Source organism: Dermacentor variabilis, chromosome 3 (assembly GCF_050947875.1).
Source record: "Dermacentor variabilis isolate Ectoservices chromosome 3, ASM5094787v1, whole genome shotgun sequence".
In the NCBI taxonomy this organism is placed as follows: domain Eukaryota; kingdom Metazoa; phylum Arthropoda; class Arachnida; order Ixodida; family Ixodidae; genus Dermacentor; species Dermacentor variabilis.
Genome location: NC_134570.1, coordinates 48,659,512 through 48,680,266, shown reverse-complemented (window position 1 = coordinate 48,680,266; position 20,755 = coordinate 48,659,512). Strand labels below are relative to the sequence as shown.

At 45.1% G+C, this 20,755-nt stretch overlaps 1 protein-coding gene and 1 pseudogene across 4 annotated transcripts in view; one reads left to right on the top strand and one right to left on the bottom strand.

Annotated features, from left to right (window-relative positions):
- The window catches only part of LOC142575555 (uncharacterized), a 426,302-nt gene extending 406,542 nt beyond the window's left edge, over positions 1–19,760 (top strand). For all 4 annotated transcript variants that reach the window (XM_075684991.1, XM_075684995.1, XM_075684992.1 and 1 more), the window contains 3 exons: positions 12,042–12,134; positions 15,411–15,522; positions 19,676–19,760. In XM_075684991.1, the coding sequence (XP_075541106.1) occupies positions 12,042–12,086 (45 nt within the window). In that variant the 3' untranslated portion in view covers positions 12,087–12,134; positions 15,411–15,522; positions 19,676–19,760. The remainder of the gene's footprint in view (positions 1–12,041; positions 12,135–15,410; positions 15,523–19,675) is intronic.
- LOC142573796 (uncharacterized) lies at positions 1,731–3,225 on the bottom strand (annotated as a pseudogene).
- Positions 19,761–20,755: the final 995 nt, after the last annotated feature.

Here is a 20,755-nt window from a genome sequence, read left to right as displayed (position 1 = left end):
GCAGGTAGATCTACATTAACCGCAGTCTTAACACTTTCGCAATCGCTTAACTCTGCCCTTAACAAGAATAACATTGCTGTGTCAATCTTTCTTGATATAAGAAAGGCGTTCGATACGATCTGTCACTCCATACTGTTAGTAAAGCTGGAATCTTATGGTATCGTTCGAAACGCCCTTCAATTCATCCACAGCTACTTTAAGGCGCGAAGGCAACAAGTGGTAATTAACAAACATCATTCTGCTTTCACAGATATCGTAAGCGGTGTACCGCAAGGCTCGGTTTTAGGCCCTACTCTGTTTTCGTTATATATAAATGATTTACCGGGCGCACTTAACTTCTCAAAAGTTTTGATGCACGCTGATGATACCGCTTTAGTTTACTCAGCGGACTCCCTCTCGTCATTACAAGACACTATATCTGGTGAACTGCTAAAAGGAGCTAAATGGTTTTCAGAAAATAGACTAGCCCTAAATACTGATAAAACTAAGTATATCATATTTCACTCTAACAGGAAAATACTAGACTACAGTGAGTTCCCTTTGACTCTAGAGAACCGAACTCTGGAATGTGTTGATTCATTTAAATATTTAGGTGTTACTTTAGACAGTCACTTGCACTGGAGAGAACAAATTAGCGTTGTCTGTAGAAAACTCGCTTTCAGCTGTTACACACTGGCCCGTGCCCGGCAATATTTTCCTCGTGCTTTGCTTCGTTGCATACCACGGCGGCCGCATTTCGATGGGGGCGAAATGCGAAAACACCCGTGTACTTAGATTTAGGTGCACGTTAAAGAGCCCCAGGTGGTCAAACTACGGCGTGCCTCATCATCAGAAAGTGGTTTTGGCACGTAAAAGCCCATAATTTAATTTTTGCTTTGTTGCATATACTTTTCTTTGTTTCATACCCACATGAGCTATGGTTGTGAAATATGGTGCCTAACATATAAAACTTAACACCTATAGTGCAGTTGCAAAAACGCGCCCTAAGAATAACATTTTCCTCTGTTCATCACCCAAGTAGCCTTCTGTTTACTGACCTTCGGATTCTTTCTTTCACGGCGTTAAGAAATTATAAGATCACTTGTTTAGTTCACAAAATACTCAGCACCAACTTTCCCTTACCCAACACTATATTGAACTTCCCACGTGCAAACACCAGGCAAGCAACTAACTTTAACTTCCTTATTGCAGCAATGTATACGGTGAACGATTAATAGAGTACTTTGGCGCTATAACTTGGAACACTGTGCCTGTGGAAATAAAAGTAACCAGAAATTTTGATCTTGTATGTAAACGCTTCTTCTTGTCTAGCCAAATGTAATAGCTCTTCCTTAAAAAAAAGTACTTATTCATGTAAAAAATGTTCTTACTCATTGAGCAGATATGTATTTGGTTGACCTGTACATGTACTTTTGTGTATTGGACCAGCTACTAGCCACATAGGCTATTGGTCCAACTATTTTGTACACATTACTTGACTTGTATAAATAAAGCTAACTTTTTGATTGATTGATACACGTCGAGACCTTACAGACTTAATAATTGCGATATGTGCACTACGCTCACACTACAGTACCTACGCTCGCCCCAGCGCCTTGTGTAAGAACCCAGCTCGGCACCATCTACAAGATTCCGTTCGTTTTCCTATCTTAGCTATCACTTCGTTCGCTTTGCCCTTGTGGCCACCTTTATTACTGGGCAAACTTACTCAAAAGACCGCAGCGTTGGCTCTATGCAACTGCCCGTTCCTTGCTCCACATCTTGCTGGAAAAAACGCAGGCCCGTATTACTTGGGGACCGAACAGCTGGTAGGCGTACGTGACGCGCATTTTCTCGAAGTTGTTTGGGTTCAGGTGGGCCTCGCGTATTCCATGCATCACGCGAAGTGTCACGGCGCTTCCATCCATGTCGTAGACATTTTTGACGATGTCTAAGGATACCTGAAACGAAAAAAAAAGTATGTTGCTTGATTAATGTTGCCCTGTATTGATGAAAAGTGCATAGCCAAGCGATAAAGCGACAAAAATAGCAAGATTCATTTGAATACTTGTGCGCCATTTGTTTTGTCAGAGGCCATTTCACGACATGTGAGTTATGTATGCTTTCAATTTTTAGCGGACTTTTCGGGACATTTGAAACACTAATTAATGACGGGCCCAAGCGGCAATTTTCAACTAAATTAAGTTTCCTTCAAGACGCTGTTACGGTGTTACGTAGAAAACGTACCAGGCCATCAGGAGTCTCGAAGTCGTGACAGAGCAGGTTGTTGCGCAGACACTTCACCAAGTGTGCAAAGTCTGAAAGGAAATGGAGGTAGCGACTAGCGTCTTTCGGATGCCTCATTCTGCACTTAGTAGAGGCTGAAGTCGCTCCAATTCCCAGCACTTTCCGCATCTTGCGGTTCCACGTGGCACCGTCGCACGTCACGAAGTCGACGAAAAGGCCTGCATCTTCTGCGAGTAATACGGCCTCGACCAGCAGCTTTGCAAGCAACTCGCCTTTCACGTTTCCATGTGTCGCGAACACTGCAAGAACCAGCGTCCACTTGCCTGTGAATGGCGCAAACATAATTACCATGCCGTGGTCGCATGGCTCATATTTTTTCTCTTGGCGGTGTAAAGCGGCCCAGGTCTGCCAAACCTTCAATTGTGGCTGCAGATGTGACTGACAAGTGCTCCGACAATTTCAGTTCGTCGACTAGAAGGCCTCCGTGCCTCTTAAAGGAGTCCATCCCTCTGGTTTGTTCTTTCAGGGCCCTGAGGACTCTTGTGCAAAAACCGAAGCCATGTCTTATACGAGCTTAAATATTTCCTTAAAGTATCTTCACTAGGTAAAACTAGAATTTCGTTCTTCCTCATGTAGTTGTACAGTTTTGGGCTCTTCATCTTCACGAGCAGACACTCTAGAATCCAATCCTGTGTGAATTCCATGCCCCGGGTGCTTTTTCGCTTGGAAGCACGGAAAACATGGAGTGCTGCTTCTCTTTGATTTTGAGGCATGCCTTCAATGCTTTCTTCAAACGTGGCTTGCTTCACCCCTTTGCAATGTTTCGTCATCGCCTGCAGTTTTTCTTTCAGGTTCGATAGTCTAGTTTTCAGTCGCCAGTGCTGCTGTCTCAAGTTCTGTTGGCGGGTATAGCGACTGCGTTTTGTAGCGCCGGAACGGCTCAGCTCATACTTCCTCCTCATGATGGACAGCCTTCCTTTGGCACACGGTCGGCATTTTCCACCTGCAAAGAATTATCAGTAATGAACCTTAGTATACCTTATTGTCATTAACAGAATATATTCAACCCGCCGTTGTTGCTCAGTGGCTATGGTACGTGTTGGGCTGCTGAGCACGAAGCCGCGGCATCGAATCCCAGCCACGGCGGCCGCATTTCAATGGGGGCGAAATGCGAAAACACCCGTGTGCTTAGATTTAGGTGCACGTTAAAACCCCAGGTGGTCGAAATTTACGGAGTCCTCCATTACGGCGTGCCTCGTAATCAGAAAGTGGTTTTGGCACGTACAACCCCATAATTTTTAAAAATATTTTTCTCCGCAATTCCTGCTTATTTGTGTGTTAAAACATTACCGTTAAGACAAAGGCGCACATTCCTCATGGCTGCTGATTGCACAACTTATTTGGACTAGACAACGCACGCGTACTTTCTCGCTTTCTCGATAACGTACGCACGTACAAGTGTGTGCGTGACTGGCTACAATTTATCGCTTTAATGGAATATGTATATATAGTGTATTATTTTGCTCAAGCATACAGTATTCATGCGTGTGGCCCGACACTCCTTTTCTACTCCTGTGGAAAACCAGGACAAACTAATGAAAATAAAAGCGCACATTAATAATGCTGTAAGTTTCGCTATGTTTGCGCTTCCGGTTGCTCAACCACATATATTTTATCGAAGTATGCGCGCACTCCTTTATTTAGAGACCCTTCTCCATCTGACTCGTATGCAATCGGCTCACCTTTTTCAGGTACCGTGCACTGGTAGCTTGTACTGTAGAAGACTTCTCCATGGCATCTGAGATTGAGATCGAGACCTGAGGCTGTAATCCTGACATGGCTTTCAGCAAGCTCATTCTTCCCTATGGCGCCTCGGCACACTGACATTGCATCAACTTTCTTTATATGTTCTTCCGCATCTGCCAGGGAAAGACCTTTCCTTTCATCGTAAAGAGTGCCGTTAATGTGTGTCCGGCACAGCAGTGTGTCTTCCTCATACCTCAGGAATACAACTCGTTCATGAGCAATTTCTGCTGGTGGTGCCAGTCTGGAGATCACGTAGAACACACCACCAACGTTCGGGAACTGAAGAGCTGTCCAGCTGGATGTTGAAGGCGTCATCAGAGACAGGAGGGCCAGCGTGTTTTTCTGGTCACTGCTGTCTACACAGTCTATCTCCAGACTACCGTCATTCATGGAGTGATCTGCTTTGTTATACTTCATTAGCAGATTTTCCGTAAGGCTCGCAGCGCCGGATGTCCTTTTTCTCTTTTCGCACTGGGCCGTTGATGCCTCACGGGTCTCTTCAGTGTCATCAAAGGTTGCTGTGCCGAACAGTTTTGTGTGATCAGGATGCGTCGGCTGCTTGGTATCTTCCCCTCCATCGCCCTGCAGTCGATGTCCTGCGCTGACTCCTACAGGTACCGCTCCAACGGCTAGCTTTGGCCGCTCACGGAGCAGCCTGACTTCTTTGCCGTTTATGATGTGGACAAAGTCTCGGATAACATGATGTGGCTCAAAATGTGCCTCGCACACCGTACTCATGGTTGTCAAGCTTCCTTTGCGCAGTTGCAAGTTGTCTTCCCATTTCTCTCTCAGGGTAGGGCTCTTAGGGACAACAAACAGGGAACGTTTCCGATCTTCGGATACTCTCCTGGAGTTTGCCGCGCACCCAAATATGTATAAAACTTACCACTCTTGTGTACACTGCAAGCGAAGAGGCTTGAGTTAGATACCCAGTAAATAGTGGCAAACGCTCGATGGAAAACAATCTGTTCAGTCTTCTCCAGACCATACAAAATTGGCAATTAGGGCTCACATGGTAAACTAGCTTTAAACGCTTTTGACAACACGTTCTTACTCATCATGGCTTAACATTTCAAGTATGTGTATGTGTATGTGTATGTGTATGTGTATGTGTATGTGTATGTGTATGTGTATAGGCGAATGCACGCATGTTTTCATATAGGTGAAATATTATGGCTATTAAAGAAACAACGAAGTAGCACATATATCCATGTTTGTTACACCCTCACTGGTCTGCTATCGTATCACTTTAACTGCCCTAACAATGTTTTTCTGACACTTCTTGCAACATAATTGCATACAATATATAACCAGTACATTCGCAATACATACTACGCAACTCCGATGGTAGGTATTTATTATTATTAAGTAAAAAAAGTAAATAAGTTAGTAGGTAGCTAGGTAAATAAATGAATATTTTCTACCAAATCTTAGCGGAAGGTGATTACCGTCTGGGTTTAATCGAGGGATTACCACAGTCATGCAAGTGCTACCGAAATGTAAAGCTTCTTGGAGTTATACATATTGCTCCTAGGACACAAACCAGACGCGACATTTACTGGGCTAGCTGTGCAACACAACGGGCAAAAGGCTACAGTAGAGCAATATATCTTAATTCCAAACAGGAAAAAATATATTAAATGTTTGCTTATGCTCATTTGGAACACTAAATGGTCCGAATTGACCTGATCTACTTAAGACAATGTAATCACTTGCACGGCTATTGCCATGTTCTGCCCACCTTCAAGGAAACGTACATTATAGCTAATATATAAAGCATCGTCAACGAGTACGCCTTTCCCTGTTCTTTCGAAACACTTCGTCACGTTCGCAAACACCTAATTTAACCTGCAAAGTTTTAGAAAGCTATCGTACTCATGTTAAACAATTCAGTGTTTGAACTTTACCGACAACGGTGGAGCCGTGTGCTGCTATCTGTCATATTCGATGTCACATACTACAAAATATGCTACAATACTTTATTATGGTTAGCGCTTTTCTAATTCACCATGTTATAATTACGAGTTCCACTTACTTCTTAGGGGGCAAGCTGGATCTGTGAACATTAAAAGCACAGCAAGCGGGCGAGCCTTGGGCGCCTTTTTCTGTTTCGTTGCCGTTGAAATCGAAGCAGACGGCAATAAAATGAAAAAAGTGCGCCTACAACGAGGCAGCCGTTGACGAATAATTAACACACATAAATGCATTTCCATAATTTATTTTACTTTGCTTCAGCTGTAACATAGAGTAAAGAAATCGTACATTTTTGTTTTCATTTCTTTCTTCAAACGACTGTTTCGCAGACAATTTTACATGCCGTCTGCGCATAGTCGTACGAGTGTCGCCGCTCCTAGCAGACGACAAGTCAAAAGCGCGCAATGATCGCACGGCGGAGCCCGTCGGCCGGCGTCGGCAGGCTTGTGTATGCGCACGGGTCTCGGAGGCCATGTTTTATTTGGAATAGCTTTGTTCATTCCCGTGAGGTGGCGCTGCAGTAATTATCGTTCAACGTTCAAAAAATTATTTTGTTACTATTCCTGTATGTTTTTATTGGCTCTTTGTTGCTTTAGATAGCAACGGAAGCAAGAATTAAGCAGCCGTATGGATAATATAAACATCAACGCATGAAGTATTAAAAAGAGAAAACATTACTCCTTGCTGAGATTCGAACCCAGGTCATTTGCGGGGGAAGCAGACATTCCACCTCGGCACCACGCCGCGTTTTTTTTTCTGTATTTCCTCGTTACAGAAATGCCATGTGAATACATTGTTGAAAAGAGAATCAGCCTAGCTTATGCTGACTCTCTGTAATTAAAATCGCTTGAATTTAGCCAACTCATCGAACAGCGGCAACCAATCGGGCGGTTCTTTCTGGGCTTTGTACACTTCACGCATGTAGACGACACTTTCAATAAAGTTTTCTCGCACAGAATGGGCATTCACATCAGCATGGTATACCGACATTCTTTTGGACCATATACTATGGAGGCTCAGCAGCATAATAAGGTCATATGGAATATCGTTATTGCCTGTGTCTAAGTATCTGATACCACGTGGGGTTATTGGTAATGCTTTCTTTAATGTTCGTTGTAAGATGTCCCAATGAATAAAGGGATCCCAACAATCAATGAAGACGTGATCGACAGCCTCTGGTTTTTTACACATTATACAATCGGTGGTTCACGGCACATATATTCCCTTGTCGGCCAGCCAAGTCAATACTGGCAAGGTATTTGTGTGGAGTTTGAAGAAGAATGATTTTACCGATGGTTTCACAAGCATTCTTTTGACCCTTTTGAGGACATCATCGCCTGAACCTCCATAGTATGCTAACCTATACATTGGAACTGGCATTAATGAGTCTATCATATCATGGTACAATTTCTTTCTTTTGACGGAACTTAAATATTCTAGCGAAAATCGAACACTAAGCATTCGGAAAGATAACACTACTTCCTGAAGGAAACCTTTCACTGGAGGGGATTCAACATTTGAACACGAAACAAGGAAGTCAGGTAACAGATTTACCTAATCGCACTTGTGTCATGGTGCGCAAAAATGGATCACTGTGGTTCCGCAAGAACATTAACCGCGATACAATCTGGCGTACAAATAGGTGTGACAGTCCAAGACCACCGCTGCGAACTGATCTGAACAGATTAGAGCGGCTGCAGCGTTCCCAAGTTGAGTTCCAAATGAACACAGCGAACACTCGATGCAGTTTCTGTACATTCACTCGCGACATGAATAGCGCTTGTAGTATGTACCATATTTTTGCAATCAGAAAAATGTTGCACACAGTGGAGCGCGCGAACATTGAGAGATTGCGCCCTTGCCATGCCAGCGCTTTTTCCTTCGCCGTCTGTTTCCTGTTCCCAGAACTGCTTACTGTCTTTGTAATGTTCAAGCGGCACGCCAAGATATTTCACAGGCATGGTCACCCACTGTATGTTTGCGAAACTGCGTGGTTTGCTTTGCCACGCGCCATGCCAAAACCCGATGCACTTATCCCAGTTTATGGCACTACCTGTTTTTTCACAATAAGTTTTCGCCAGAGTTACCACTTCGCTGACACTGTCATAGTCATCGCAAAACACTGCTAGATCGTCTGCGTAGGAAAGCACTTTCACCTCACTTTGCTGTAATTTGAAACCTCTTATTCTCTCGTTCTCTTTAATGGCTAAGCAAAAAGGCTCCAGGTATATTGCGAACAGCAATGACGAAATTGGGCACCCCTGTTTCAGAGATGAGCAGACATTGACACTGCTCGTGAGACTCTTGTTAATAATCAGCCGTGTGCTGCAGTCTGTGTACACCATTTTTAAGCCATCTATAATCACTGATCCTATGTTCGTGTATTCTAAAATCTCGAAGAGAATATCATGAGCTACACGGTCAAATGCCTTCTCCAGGTCTAGCTGCAACATTGCAACTTTACCTTCGAAAGCATCAACGCATTCTAGAATGCTCCTGGCGACGTGTACATTGGTAGTTATTGTGCGCCCTTTAATCCCACACGTTTGGTGGGTTCCAACTAAATGTTTTATTACGCTCTGTAACCTTTTCGCCAGTATTTTCATAAAAATTTTATAGTCAGTGTTCGCAAGGCTAATGGGGCGGTACGATGCAACAGACAAGCGCTTTACAGGATCGTCAGATTTTGGTATCAGGACCATCTGAGCTGTTCGGAATGACGCGGGTATTCGGTTGTTTTTGTAGGACTGCACTAAAAATTTCTTCACAATTTGTGCTATTTCTGCTTTAAATGTTTTGTAGAAAGCTGCGCTTAATCCATCCAGCCCAGGTGCCTTTCCTGAGCCTAGTTCTTCTATAGCAGCTTCAACTTCACGCACAGTTATGGACGCTTCGAGGCCTTGTTTAACGTTTTCTTCCAATCGTGGCATAAAGTGTAGGAAGTGGCTTATGAAGCCACCCAGATCAGTTTTTCTTGCGCCAAACAAGTCTCCATAGTGTTCAACAAAGGCGCGTTCAATGGTCCTACGGTCACTCGTTACTTCGTCATTGTAGCTTATCTGTTTTATATCACTGCGGCAAGCGTAAGCTTTCTCGTCACTTAGCGCACGTTTATTCGGTGTTTCCCCTGGCCACAATCTTTCTGCACGGGATCTTATCACGGCACCACGGTACTTCTCTGTGTCGATGATTTCTAACTGGCTTTTAACTTTCTTGATTTCCTTCATGACTTGGCCAGGTTCTGTGCTGTCTACATTAAGTAGAAAGTCGAGTTTACTCCTCAGGGCTCTTTCTTTCCGTTTTTCTTCTTGTTTCAGTTTAGTTGCCCTTTCTATAGCACTCATCTTCAATTCATTTTTAAGATCTTCCCACATGGTGACTACATATTTCTCTTCAGCTACAATAAATCGTCCAAGTTTTTCTTTAATGTCATTTACGAAACAGTCATCGTTGAGTAGCTTATCGTTAAATTTCCACAAATCCCACGAGAAGTTTGTTTTTCGTTCTTTTGTTCCTATTGTGAAGGCAACCAAACTGTGGTCACTAAAAGAGACTTGCTTGTTCTCGTACGTTTTACATAACGGCACCAGTTCCAGTGACACATAAGCTCTATCTAGCCGAGCATGGCTAAGTCCTTGAAAATGAGTAAAACGCGGAACACTGTGATCGTACAACACATAGCCGACGTCTTCCAGGTTGTATTCACTGACAAGATTGTTCAATAGCAGTGCACTACGATCATTCAGCGGCAGTTTTTTCACGCGATCCTCCGGAAAACAGAGTTGAAATCGCCAAGTAAAACCAAAAGCTTATCGGTCTTTAAATAATCCTCAACTCGTTCAAAAAAAGACTGTCTCTCGCTCTCTCTATTAGGGGCGTAAATACAGATAACTCGCCATAAAACTTCATTAAAGGTAAAATCGACAACAACCAGGCGTCCCGTTTCACACACTGTGACTGCTTCTACACTTATATTTAGGCTATTGCGCAAAAAAATAGCGCAGCCCCCCGATGTGCCGGCCGCATGACAGACGCATACATTGTAACGGGGAACGAATTGTTGCACCATGCGATCCGTTTGCTCTTGACTCGCTATCTTGGTTTCCTGAACTGCGATTATGTCGAGATCGTTTTCCAGAAAGATAAAACTCAATTGATATTGCCGCCGCCTCGTGCTTAGTCCTCGGACATTTAGCGTGGCAATACGAATTGCGGTGTTAGTTGCGGCCGCCATTATGAGCAAGAACAATCGGGTCGCATAGCGCTTACCTTGAGCAACCCATGCACTATGCATAAAGTGGTGTCCTCTATTCTGTAGTACATGGCTCCGCCAGTCAAGCTGGTGGTATCACACGTAGTGGCCATATCTAGGTTGCACTACCCGAAACGAAGCCGCTACGGGGGCGGCCCCGTCTCGGGTCTCCGCTCGACTTGGACGTTGGGCCTCGGCTTGAAAGGCGTACGTCGCAGCTGAGCCGCCTTTGTTGGTGGTTCGCTGCATGTCGTTACTCCAGAGGTCCCGGTTACGCCGATCGTTTCCTCGTGTGCCCGCTTCGCAGGCATGCTAGTGGCTGCTGACATGTCGACGTCAGTCGTAGCAGACGCCTCCGCACACGTAGTGGCAGGCGACGACTTCGAGGGGACTTCACTCTGTTCTGTAGCGAAACTCTGATTTTCAGGCGCCCCGTTTTCAGTCTTTTTCCGAGTATCAGCCTCGTCGCTGGTTTTCTTGTCTGGGCACAAGTTTTTGGGGTGGAGAGACTGCTTCTGTGTGACCGCGTTGCCAACCTTGTCGCTCTTAACCGGAGAAATATCTTCAACTTCAGCCTCATCCATGAGGTGTTCAGATACTTCTTCTCTTCTCGTTGGTCCTGCGACGACGGCGTATGTCTTGACGCACTGAGATCGTTCATGGCCGAAGCGGCGGCAGACCTCTCAGCGTGGAACTCGACAGTCCCGGCGAATATGACCGGTTGTATGGCACCGCAGGCAAAGAGGGGCGCGGCCCGGAATGACGGCAAGGACGAGCTCCCCTGCTATGCGTAGTTGGTGCGGAATATCGTCGACTGTAGTACCTGCCTTAAGCTGCAGGGTCACCGACCGCGTCGTTGAGCCCTTGTCCCAAATCCCTTGAACACGCCACCGTTCTTTCGCCGCGTCCGTGACCGTTCCGTATGGGGCAAGAGCTTGTCTGATGTCTTCATCTGACACGTTTGGCAGCATCCAGTGTAACTTCAAGCGCACGCCATCATTGGTGGGGTCAACGACAATACAGCGCCGTTCTTTGACAATGATGCTTCGGATAGCAAGCAGTTTCTTTCTGGCTTCAGTCGTCTTCATCATGACCGCCCCCACGTGATTCATCTGATACGCCCCCAAAGCAACTACTTCGGGGAGCAGTTCCAGACGAACCAGAGCGTCCCGGAAATCCTCAACCTTGTACGGTCTTCCACGGACGTCCGCGTGTAAAAAAACAGTATTAAGGACGATTCGACCGGTAGACAAGTGCGGCAAAATCACCTATATATAATCCTCGTCTTCAAAAACAGCATTCCTGTTACCGCGGCCGTTCGCGGCCGCCAACGCCGCTCCGTCGGAGCACATGATAACACGTCCGTTCACTGCGGTGCCCGGAAGTGGAATCCGGCACCACGCCGCGTGAATGATTCAATGCAAAGGAGTGGAGAACGTTATCAAAGGACCTCGCCAGGTCTACTCAGAGTATGGCTCTCGTGTCCTTCGTGTTACGATAAATGACTTAATCTTTGATCAGCTTCATGCCATCCTGCGTTGACAGTTGAGGCCGAGAGCCTATCACATTGTGCGGGTAAATAACCCGCACAATACGGGTACCAAGAGAAGGGAAGTGCAAGGACAGAAAACTAGGTGGTGTGACGAAATGAAGAAATTTGCGGGTGCTAGTTGGAATTGGCTGGCGCAGGACAGAGGCAATTGGAGATCGCGGGGAGAGGCCTTCCTGCAGTGGAGCGACAGTAGGCTGCTGCTGCTGATGATGAAATATCCCGCTTTTCCAGTCCACCACGCAAGCACAAGCCATCGTAGTGTTGACCATCAGATGACATCAGCGGGCAAGCGCCAAGGGCTCTAACGTGTCCGGTTGTGAGAAGGTTCGTTAATTTATAATTTCTCTTCTTTTTTTCTGTTTGTTATTTAGCTTCTGTCTCAATATGTTGTCGATGCTATCCAGGGCTTCATTGTAAGAGCACAAAGATTTTGACTATGAAATCGGAGCAGGAGGTTTCGTTATTTCTTTTTTGGTATCTTTTATTGATTGATATTGAGGTAACTATTTATTGATTTATTGCTTCATTCTATTAAAATCATACGCTAGTATTTAATATTTCGAATATACCTATTCAGAAGTCTTGTTACAATGATTTATAAATATTTTTCTTATTTCTATATTGAACTACCCGGTTCTTGGCCAATCCACCAGAACGGTTGATATCTGTGCTGCCGGCAACTGCGCGTTTCACTGCAGCAAGATATAGGCAGCTTTCTGTGATCGAAGACAAAAAAAAAAACTCACATTAGCAACATCTGCAGACTTTATGCATGTAAATTATTCTTGCAACAGACAATGGTGTTCTAACTGGCAATTCAAAGTATCATGCACAAGGCTGCGTTGCAGTATCCCACCACTTCATTTTTACGGGCACAGATGTGGTCTGGCGGTATACCCTTATGCCACCTCTACAATGAGCTGGAATCCATCGATCGCTTTTTATTATCGTGTCGGCGGCTTTCTACTCATCGAAAACTATGTTTATAAATTCCGCTTCGAAATCTATAGGACTGCCTTCGTGCAGTACTGTTGTACTCTCACTTGGAGCAACGGTATTAGGATACAGCCACAGGAACGTTTACCACGGTAAACGTTCCTGTGGCTGTGGCTTGCAAGCCAGTTAGAATTTCCTCTGTGACGCAAAAAGGTTGCCTTATTAACATTTCGCATTTGCCATGACTGATATATTTCTCCTTCATTAAGCGGTAAATATAGAAAATTCAAAGCAAAAACACAAATTCACAGTTATATTAATAATATTATTATTCGAAACTTGCTAATTTTTACGTCTATCCTCTATGTATATTATTAACAAGTTTGTGTTACGATATTCCTATCTACAAGGCTGACTACATTATTATACGCTACTTTATTTCATTTATTATCTGTGTATTTCTCATCTTGGATTATTCATGTATTTCCCCTTCTTATTATTTATTTATTTATTTATTAACTACTTTATTTCATTTCTCAATCATATCACCACCCGGTTCGTGGCCTATCACCCACAGTGGATTTGTACCATAAATTCAGCCTTCACCATCGTCATCATCGCCAGCACCTAGGGTATACATATACATCTAGATCGTACCTCGCGCTGGCACGGGGTCGCGTGGAACGAGCCCTCGAGATGAGCCCCTTCTTCTTCGTGCATGTCCCCGTCGAAACGAGCGGTAAGCGCTGCAACTCTGGGGCGTTTGTGTAGGTGTTGGGTGGTTTGAGCTTGATTCTTGGCAATAATTAAGCGTCGTCCCGTCGATAGGTATCTGCTGCCGTCATCGCGCGTTGTTGGACGCGCGTTGTTGCTATACTTCATCCGGTAGGTCGGGTCTCGAGAGTGTCCTGCACAATTCAGCGCGATCCAGGCAGCTGCAAGAAACAGCACGAAACTAAGCCTTTTCCACTGCTTTCTGCGGGATCCGGCGCCCGACCTGACTGCTGCAACCATCGATAGCCGCACAGGCAACTGCAGGTCCCTTCAACAACCTGCTGATTCGCTGCACGTGTACAACCTGATACGGAAGATCCAGTGACTTGGTGTGGCAGTGGCATCTCATGCGCATATCAAGACTTCAGCCGTTTCTGCGCAACTGGCTACCGCTTAAAAGGACGTGCCCGACCTTCATCGCCCACAATTCAGAGCGATCCAGGCAGCTGCAGGAAACAGCTCGAAACTAAGCCTTTTCTACTGCTTTCTGCAGGTACGTTCTACAGCTGTTTTTTCTGCTTGATATTATTCTTAGGCTCCTGGATCGCTCTGTTTCTGCTGTTTATTGTGAAATATGGGTGATAATCCTTTAAAAAGCCTTGGACAGACGCTTGCTGACAAACCACCGTCGACTGTAAAAGAACTGGCTAAGGCTCTAGTTGATGTTACTTTGCGCCTTGAACAGATCACTGCAATCATCAGAGCAGACATCAAAGGTATAGCTGATGATAACAAGAAGTCATCTACCGATATGAAAGGACTCAAAGATTCCATGACCCACATGAACACCATATTTGAGCAACTCAGAGCAGATGTGAAAGGTGTGTGCAGCGAACTCGCTGAGGTAAAGGAGAAGCAGTCCGACCACAGTCGAGATATAAAGGAATTAAACACTCAAGTAAAGAGCATGAGGAAGGAAATGATAGAGCTAAAACAGTACAGCCGTCGGAACAACTTAGAAATCAAGAACGTCCCTGCATCTTCTGAAGAATCTTTACCCGATATGATGCTGAAGATAGCCACATGCCTGAAGGAGGAGCTTCGACTGGAAGACATTGATGTGGTTCATCGGGTTCCGACAAAAGACAAAGGACGACCAAACATTGTCGTTAAGTTTTTTTCTAGGAACGTTCGTGACCGTATACTGCAGAGTGCTAAACGTAACAGGTTAACGACATCATCACTTGGTCTTGAAAAGAACGAACCTGTGTACATCAATTAGCATCTTTGTCCAGAGTACAAGACCTTGCTCGGCAAAGCCATACAAACGAAGCGGGATAAAAACTGGAAATTCGCTTGGGTGTCACAATCTACGATCCTAATGAGGAAGCTTGAAAATTCCACTGTACTGCACATATAAGAACTGAAGAAGACCTAGCCAACGTTGTCTAGTGTTCACATATCTAACTAGCTACTGCTTTTCATCGTTATGGCATATTCAATCACAGAAGTTAACACCGAATTTCATGCAAAACCATGCATGTCTATACTTCACTGCAACAGTAGAAGCCTGAATAGAAACAAAGATTTATTGTGCGCATTTTTAGCGCAGCATCGGTTTTCCTACGACATCATTGCGCTCTCCGAAACATGGCTGAGAAACAGCGAACACATTCCGATTTCCGGTTATCATTTTCTATCTAACCCAAGACAGACTTCATCACGTGGCGGAGGTGTTGCCTTATATGTTAGACAAGAACTAACCCTCATCGAAATGCCTCAATTGCTTATAAGTAATGATAACATTGAATCACTTTTTTTTCACAATACCTACAGGCATGGTCGTAGGCGTAGTCTATCGACCCCCCAGCTCAATTTTACAACAGTTTTACAGTGTTCTGGAAACGAATTTATTCTGGCGAATAATCAGTGTGAACCACAACCACGCAGGTTTAACGCAGGCATGACAAATCAGGCCGAAGAATTCCTGGTTGACTACGACCGTTTGGTCATGCCAAGCCAGGACAACATTGCATCTATGAACCAAGTGTGCAATAACAACGTAAGTGATTGCTTTCTGTTAATTCAAATACACTTCCTTGGTTTTTGTCACAAGTTGATAGCGTATATATCAACTCTACCAATTTTGCGTAAAGTTTACGAATTCGGAGGCACCTAAGCGGGCCCTGAACCACTTAATGTTTATCGAAGTGGAGAAAAGCATTCGAAGTTAAAATAGGCTATTTGATAAACACTATGTCACGAAAAGTACTTCGATGCATTCACCAGAAGCGGAGGCCTTTCACTGCCAAAATTACGACAGAGCGAGGCGTGCTCACAAGGCGCCGCCGTCTATATGTCACAGTGGCGCGCAGTTTACATCTGATTTCGGGTGTTAATGTAGACGCCACTGCCCTGATTTTGACGCCTGCAACGCGCCAAACGTAAGCCAAACGCGGCTGTCATGAGCGAGCAGCACAGCGCTGAGCCAGTGGACTTGTCGGGGCACCCCGCCTTATCTGCGCTACGTAGCAGACCGCAGCTAATTGCAGATGTAGTGCATATTGCGCAGCGTTTGCTTTGTGCCCGACAGGGCTAGTGTGCGTCCTCGTGCTCATACGATCCACTAAGACCATGTTGCGTGGTGCGGACTGGCTTTGTCCTCCGCCTGCCTGACTGGTGAATAGTAGCCACATACGTACAACAAGTGCATTGTAACACGAAAATGTTTTATGCCGGGGTACTTCCTGTAACGGATGCCACATTTATTACCCGTGCTCTACAAAGGTCATCGCATATTTTTCATTCTAAAGAAGTCCGGTCATACTTTTCCCGCACTAAAATCTTTCAGAAATCATTTTTTTCCACTTACGAGAGAAGAATGGAATCATTTACTAGAATGTATTGTTGAATGCATGTCTCATGTTTCATTTGAAAATATGTTGAAAAAGCATCTTTTTTAATCCCTCTCCTGCTTGGGCAGGATTGCTGCCTGCAATATTGTGTAAATAAATAAATAAACAATGGATGTAACATTGGCGCTAAGGAGCAAAACAGCTGGCTTGTTGCAGCACTGTGGAAGCTGCACTATTTCTTAGTGTATAGGAACGCCGAATGCCCATCGAGGTGTGCTCATCCGCGCCACCTCGTCTGCATAGCGTCTGTTTACAATATGATAAATGGAAATGTATGTAAAAATAATAAGCGCAGAATATGAGGTTGAAAATACCTGCGTGTTTTGATGATAAAGTGAACATAAAATGAAATTTATTTGAGAAGCGAGTTCAACATGCATATCTAATATGTAGCTTGTCTAAAATGACACCCAATATCGTAACGCTATCAGATATTGGTAAGACATGATTACTTAATGATACACCTATGGGAGGTGGAATAGTTGATTGAAGGTTATGAACTAAAACAAAACGTGTTTCTGTAGGACTTATTCATAGACAATTTGGCGGTTTAGTGAGCACCACCTGTTGATGTTGCCAAGTTCAGCGTTCAGCTGATCTTGCAATACTGGCAGTTACTAGAGAGATGAATAAATGGTTGTGTCATCGGCATACAAGAGGAACTTTTGACTGGTAAGCTCGTAGGTAGATTGTTCATGAACAGCAGAGACAGTAAGGGACCTAATAATAAAACCTTGAGGAACACCAAAGTTGATAAAGTTAGCCGATGAAAGGTGACCATTTCCATGTATAACTTGAGACCGATTAGTTATGTAGCTATGAAGTTTTAAGGGAGGACCACTGATGCCGTAGGTCACCGTAGTTCATACAAAAGGATAGAATGGTTCAGAGTACCAAATGCTGTAGTTCGGTCACTGAATGCTGCTCCCACAATTAACCCGGTATCTATAGACCTGATAGACCTGATAGACCTGATCTATAGACCTGATTTTTCATGGCCTCGTAGCGCAAGTGTCAGCGTAACCGAGCGAACGAGCACAATGGCGAAGGATCAAAGAGCGACACGGAGTGCATCGGAAAATAGTGAAGAGATCGCGAGGAAGAAAGCAGGGGAGGGGAGGGTGCAGCGATAGCGTGAGAAGAAAAGCATAGTGCCCTTTATAACGCAGGCTTTGTGGTGGCGACAAAGTAGAATGCGTCGTCTGTATGGAGGGAGTGCTGCATGAACGGACGTAGGTCTGCGGCGGCTGCTGTGAATCCTGCCCATGCATCACGATTAGCGAGACCGTCTCGCTACGCTTCGCACTGTTTGCGCAGTGCTGCACGAGACAGATTGTCCACGCCAGCCAATATGTCGTGAAATGCAACCACGTAACCGCAGATGAATTTTTTTAACCTTCGGTTCGCATGAAAGAGTGTACTTTTCAAAAACTCTGGTGGGGCTCGCATGTGCGAGTAAGAGCGGGTGCGAGAGAGGAAACGTAGGGACTATTGCTCCTTAAATATGAGTCTGCCTAAGTGGCCTAGGCACTACAATGGAGTTTCTCAGCACGTGTTGCATGCATTTGTCCCTTGGCGTGCCGGCAGAAGTCGCGGAGCGTGGTACCGCTGAAGTTAGCGTCGCAAGTTGGCGGCTGGACGTAACTACATTTGTTCAATTGCTTCTGCAGATGCACGTAGAACAGCGCCAGCAGAACGAGATCATTGTCACGTTCAACAACTATGATGGCGCAAGAGCCCTAGTCGACGCCTACGATGCAGTGGGTCACACCCAAAGGACGAAGATGACGAGTAAGTGATTCCCCGTACCTCAATATCTATGATTCCAAAGATTTCCCTATATATGATACGCTTCCATAAAAGAGTTTCACATTCTGCACCAAGGGATACTCATGACCAACTGCGCCTACACAGGAGTGAGCGGAGCTCATAATGTGGGTCATCCAGTGCCTGCATGGTCTTGGGTGCATCGCACCGCAGTGGTGCTCTAGATGATGAATGCTCCAGAGCCCTTGCATACGTAATTTACTACTGCTGAGGCTCTAATTATTCCACATGCTTGAAACTTCATCTACACCAGGTCCATAACTTGCCCCTAATTTTAATCAACTGTAAGCAAGGCTTCATGTTTAGTCCACCGAAGATACAGGGGAAACATTCTACAAAACTTCTTAATATCCAAACAAATCAGGACCCAACAATTACTGGCAACGCTTCTAATTACACCATAAATGTTAACTGTGCCACGACTTGCACTTTACATTGCATTTTCATTGCCATAGAACTCACTAGCGACATTAGGAACTAAGCTGATGATGGCCGTGCGACACTTTCGAAGACGCTCTTTTTTTATGCGTTGCATATTGCAATCACTCAGTTCAGCCCTTGGGCGCGGCCGGGCAGTCACCATTGACCTTTAGCGCAACCACGTGACGTGACGTCACGACAGCCGGAGGAAAAGCTGGGCTCCAACTCGCGCGGTCGCAGCCACCACCTTACTCCCGCTCCTCCCGCTAGGGGCGCTGCGCCGGCGCGTGACGTCACGGAGGAAAAGCTGGGCCCCAACTCGCGCGGTCGCGCGCGGCCGCAGCCACCACCTGACTCCCGCTCCTCCCGCTAGGGGCGCTGCGCCGGCGCGTGACGCGAAAATCGAGTGCCGCCAAGCAATACCTCGCCCTCAAAAAAAAAAAAAAAGGCCGCGCAATATGCAACGCATTCTTGGCTTAACTAAGCTAAGCCTGGCCATTTTTTATTCTTAGGCGTAATTGCACACTGTAACTAACCAATTTTTTAACCTTGTATAAAGGGGCGTTTAACCATTCTTTAAGGCCGTGCTGCTTGCTCATTCACCCTTGTGGCCGAGCATGGGCTATAGTTATTATTGTACGTAAGTATTATAAGTTCGCAAGCAGATCGTCACTTCACACAGTAACAGTAGGAAGACGTGCAAAACACCCTTCATGATTAACGTCAGCTATTGGGTCTGTGTTTTCTCAGCAAGCCCAAGAGGTGGTTCACGGACCCTTTAACCGAGTCTCCTTAGACCGAAAAAGAGTGTCGCGACTATTGATCCATTTCCTTCTAGGTTAAGTTGTAGGCAACCCTAATGATAAAAACATGATAAAAACTACATACAGCCTGAAGGACAAGGACTGTGAGACTACATACACTGCGCTGTGTATGTCGTCTCTTACAGTCCTTGTCTTTCGGGCTGTACGTCGTCTTTTATAGTGGATTACCGACTACCCCAAGCAACAACCCTAGAATAATAACACTCGAATAAAAATCTTGTTTTTCCAGACCTCAGAAGAAACGCCGTCAGCCTTCTCTTTGAGAAGAAGGCCATACCGAGTACCAGCAAGGAGCCTGAGCAAAAGTATGCAAGCCTCGTAACTGTGACCTCCGTGGCCTTAGACATAACCTTCGTAAGGAAGGTTACCAATTTTATACTATCATCGATGTAAATATGCGCGCCATCATTCGTCTGTAAATAAATCATAATCACTTTAACCATAGGATCCAACTATGGGGGAGCGTCCAGCTGAGGCCTCCCCGAGTGATGCCAAGGTCAACTCCCCCAACCTAATGTGTTGAATGAGCTCCGCACTGTTTGCATTTTGTGAACGCTGTCCTCGCTTTTTTTGTTCGGCCTACATTCGAGGTTATATATTTTTTGTTGGCTTCAGACTTTAGGGGGTCAGCTTAGAATCGGGGTTGGCCTAGATTCGAGTAAATACGGTATAAGAAAATTCTTCCAAGAGTCGCAGAACATAAGGAAGTGAGAAGGACGAAGCATAAACCAATCAACCCAGCATAGGTTGTCGAGACTGGAGGCTTGCCCAACTTGGGGATGAGTATGGTGGTAGCCCTTTTCAACATCTCCGGTGCTCTTCCGGTGCTCTTCCGGTGCTCTTCCGGTGCTCTTTCGGTGCTCTTCTGGTGCTCCGGTGTTCACATCTGGTCAACGACGTCCATCAGGCACTCCACCGACTTTGTCAAGTTCCTCGATGCCCTGTATGTAACTCTATCCGAACCCGACGGTTCGGATAGTTACATATATATATATATATATATATATATATATATATATATATATATATATATATATATATATATATATATATAAGATGTCGCAGAACATAAGGGAGTGAGAAGGACGATGCATAAACCAATCAACCCAGCAAGTTCAACTGGAGGTGGCTAATGCAACAAGACAAAGAGAAACAACTTAATTTACAACCGTCGGATTCGGATAGAGTTACAAACAGGGCATCGAGGAACTTGACAAAGTCGGTGGAGTGCCTGATGGACGTCGTTGACCAGATGTGGAAACACCGGAGCACCGGAACAGCACCGGAGATGTGGTAGCTCAATTGGTAG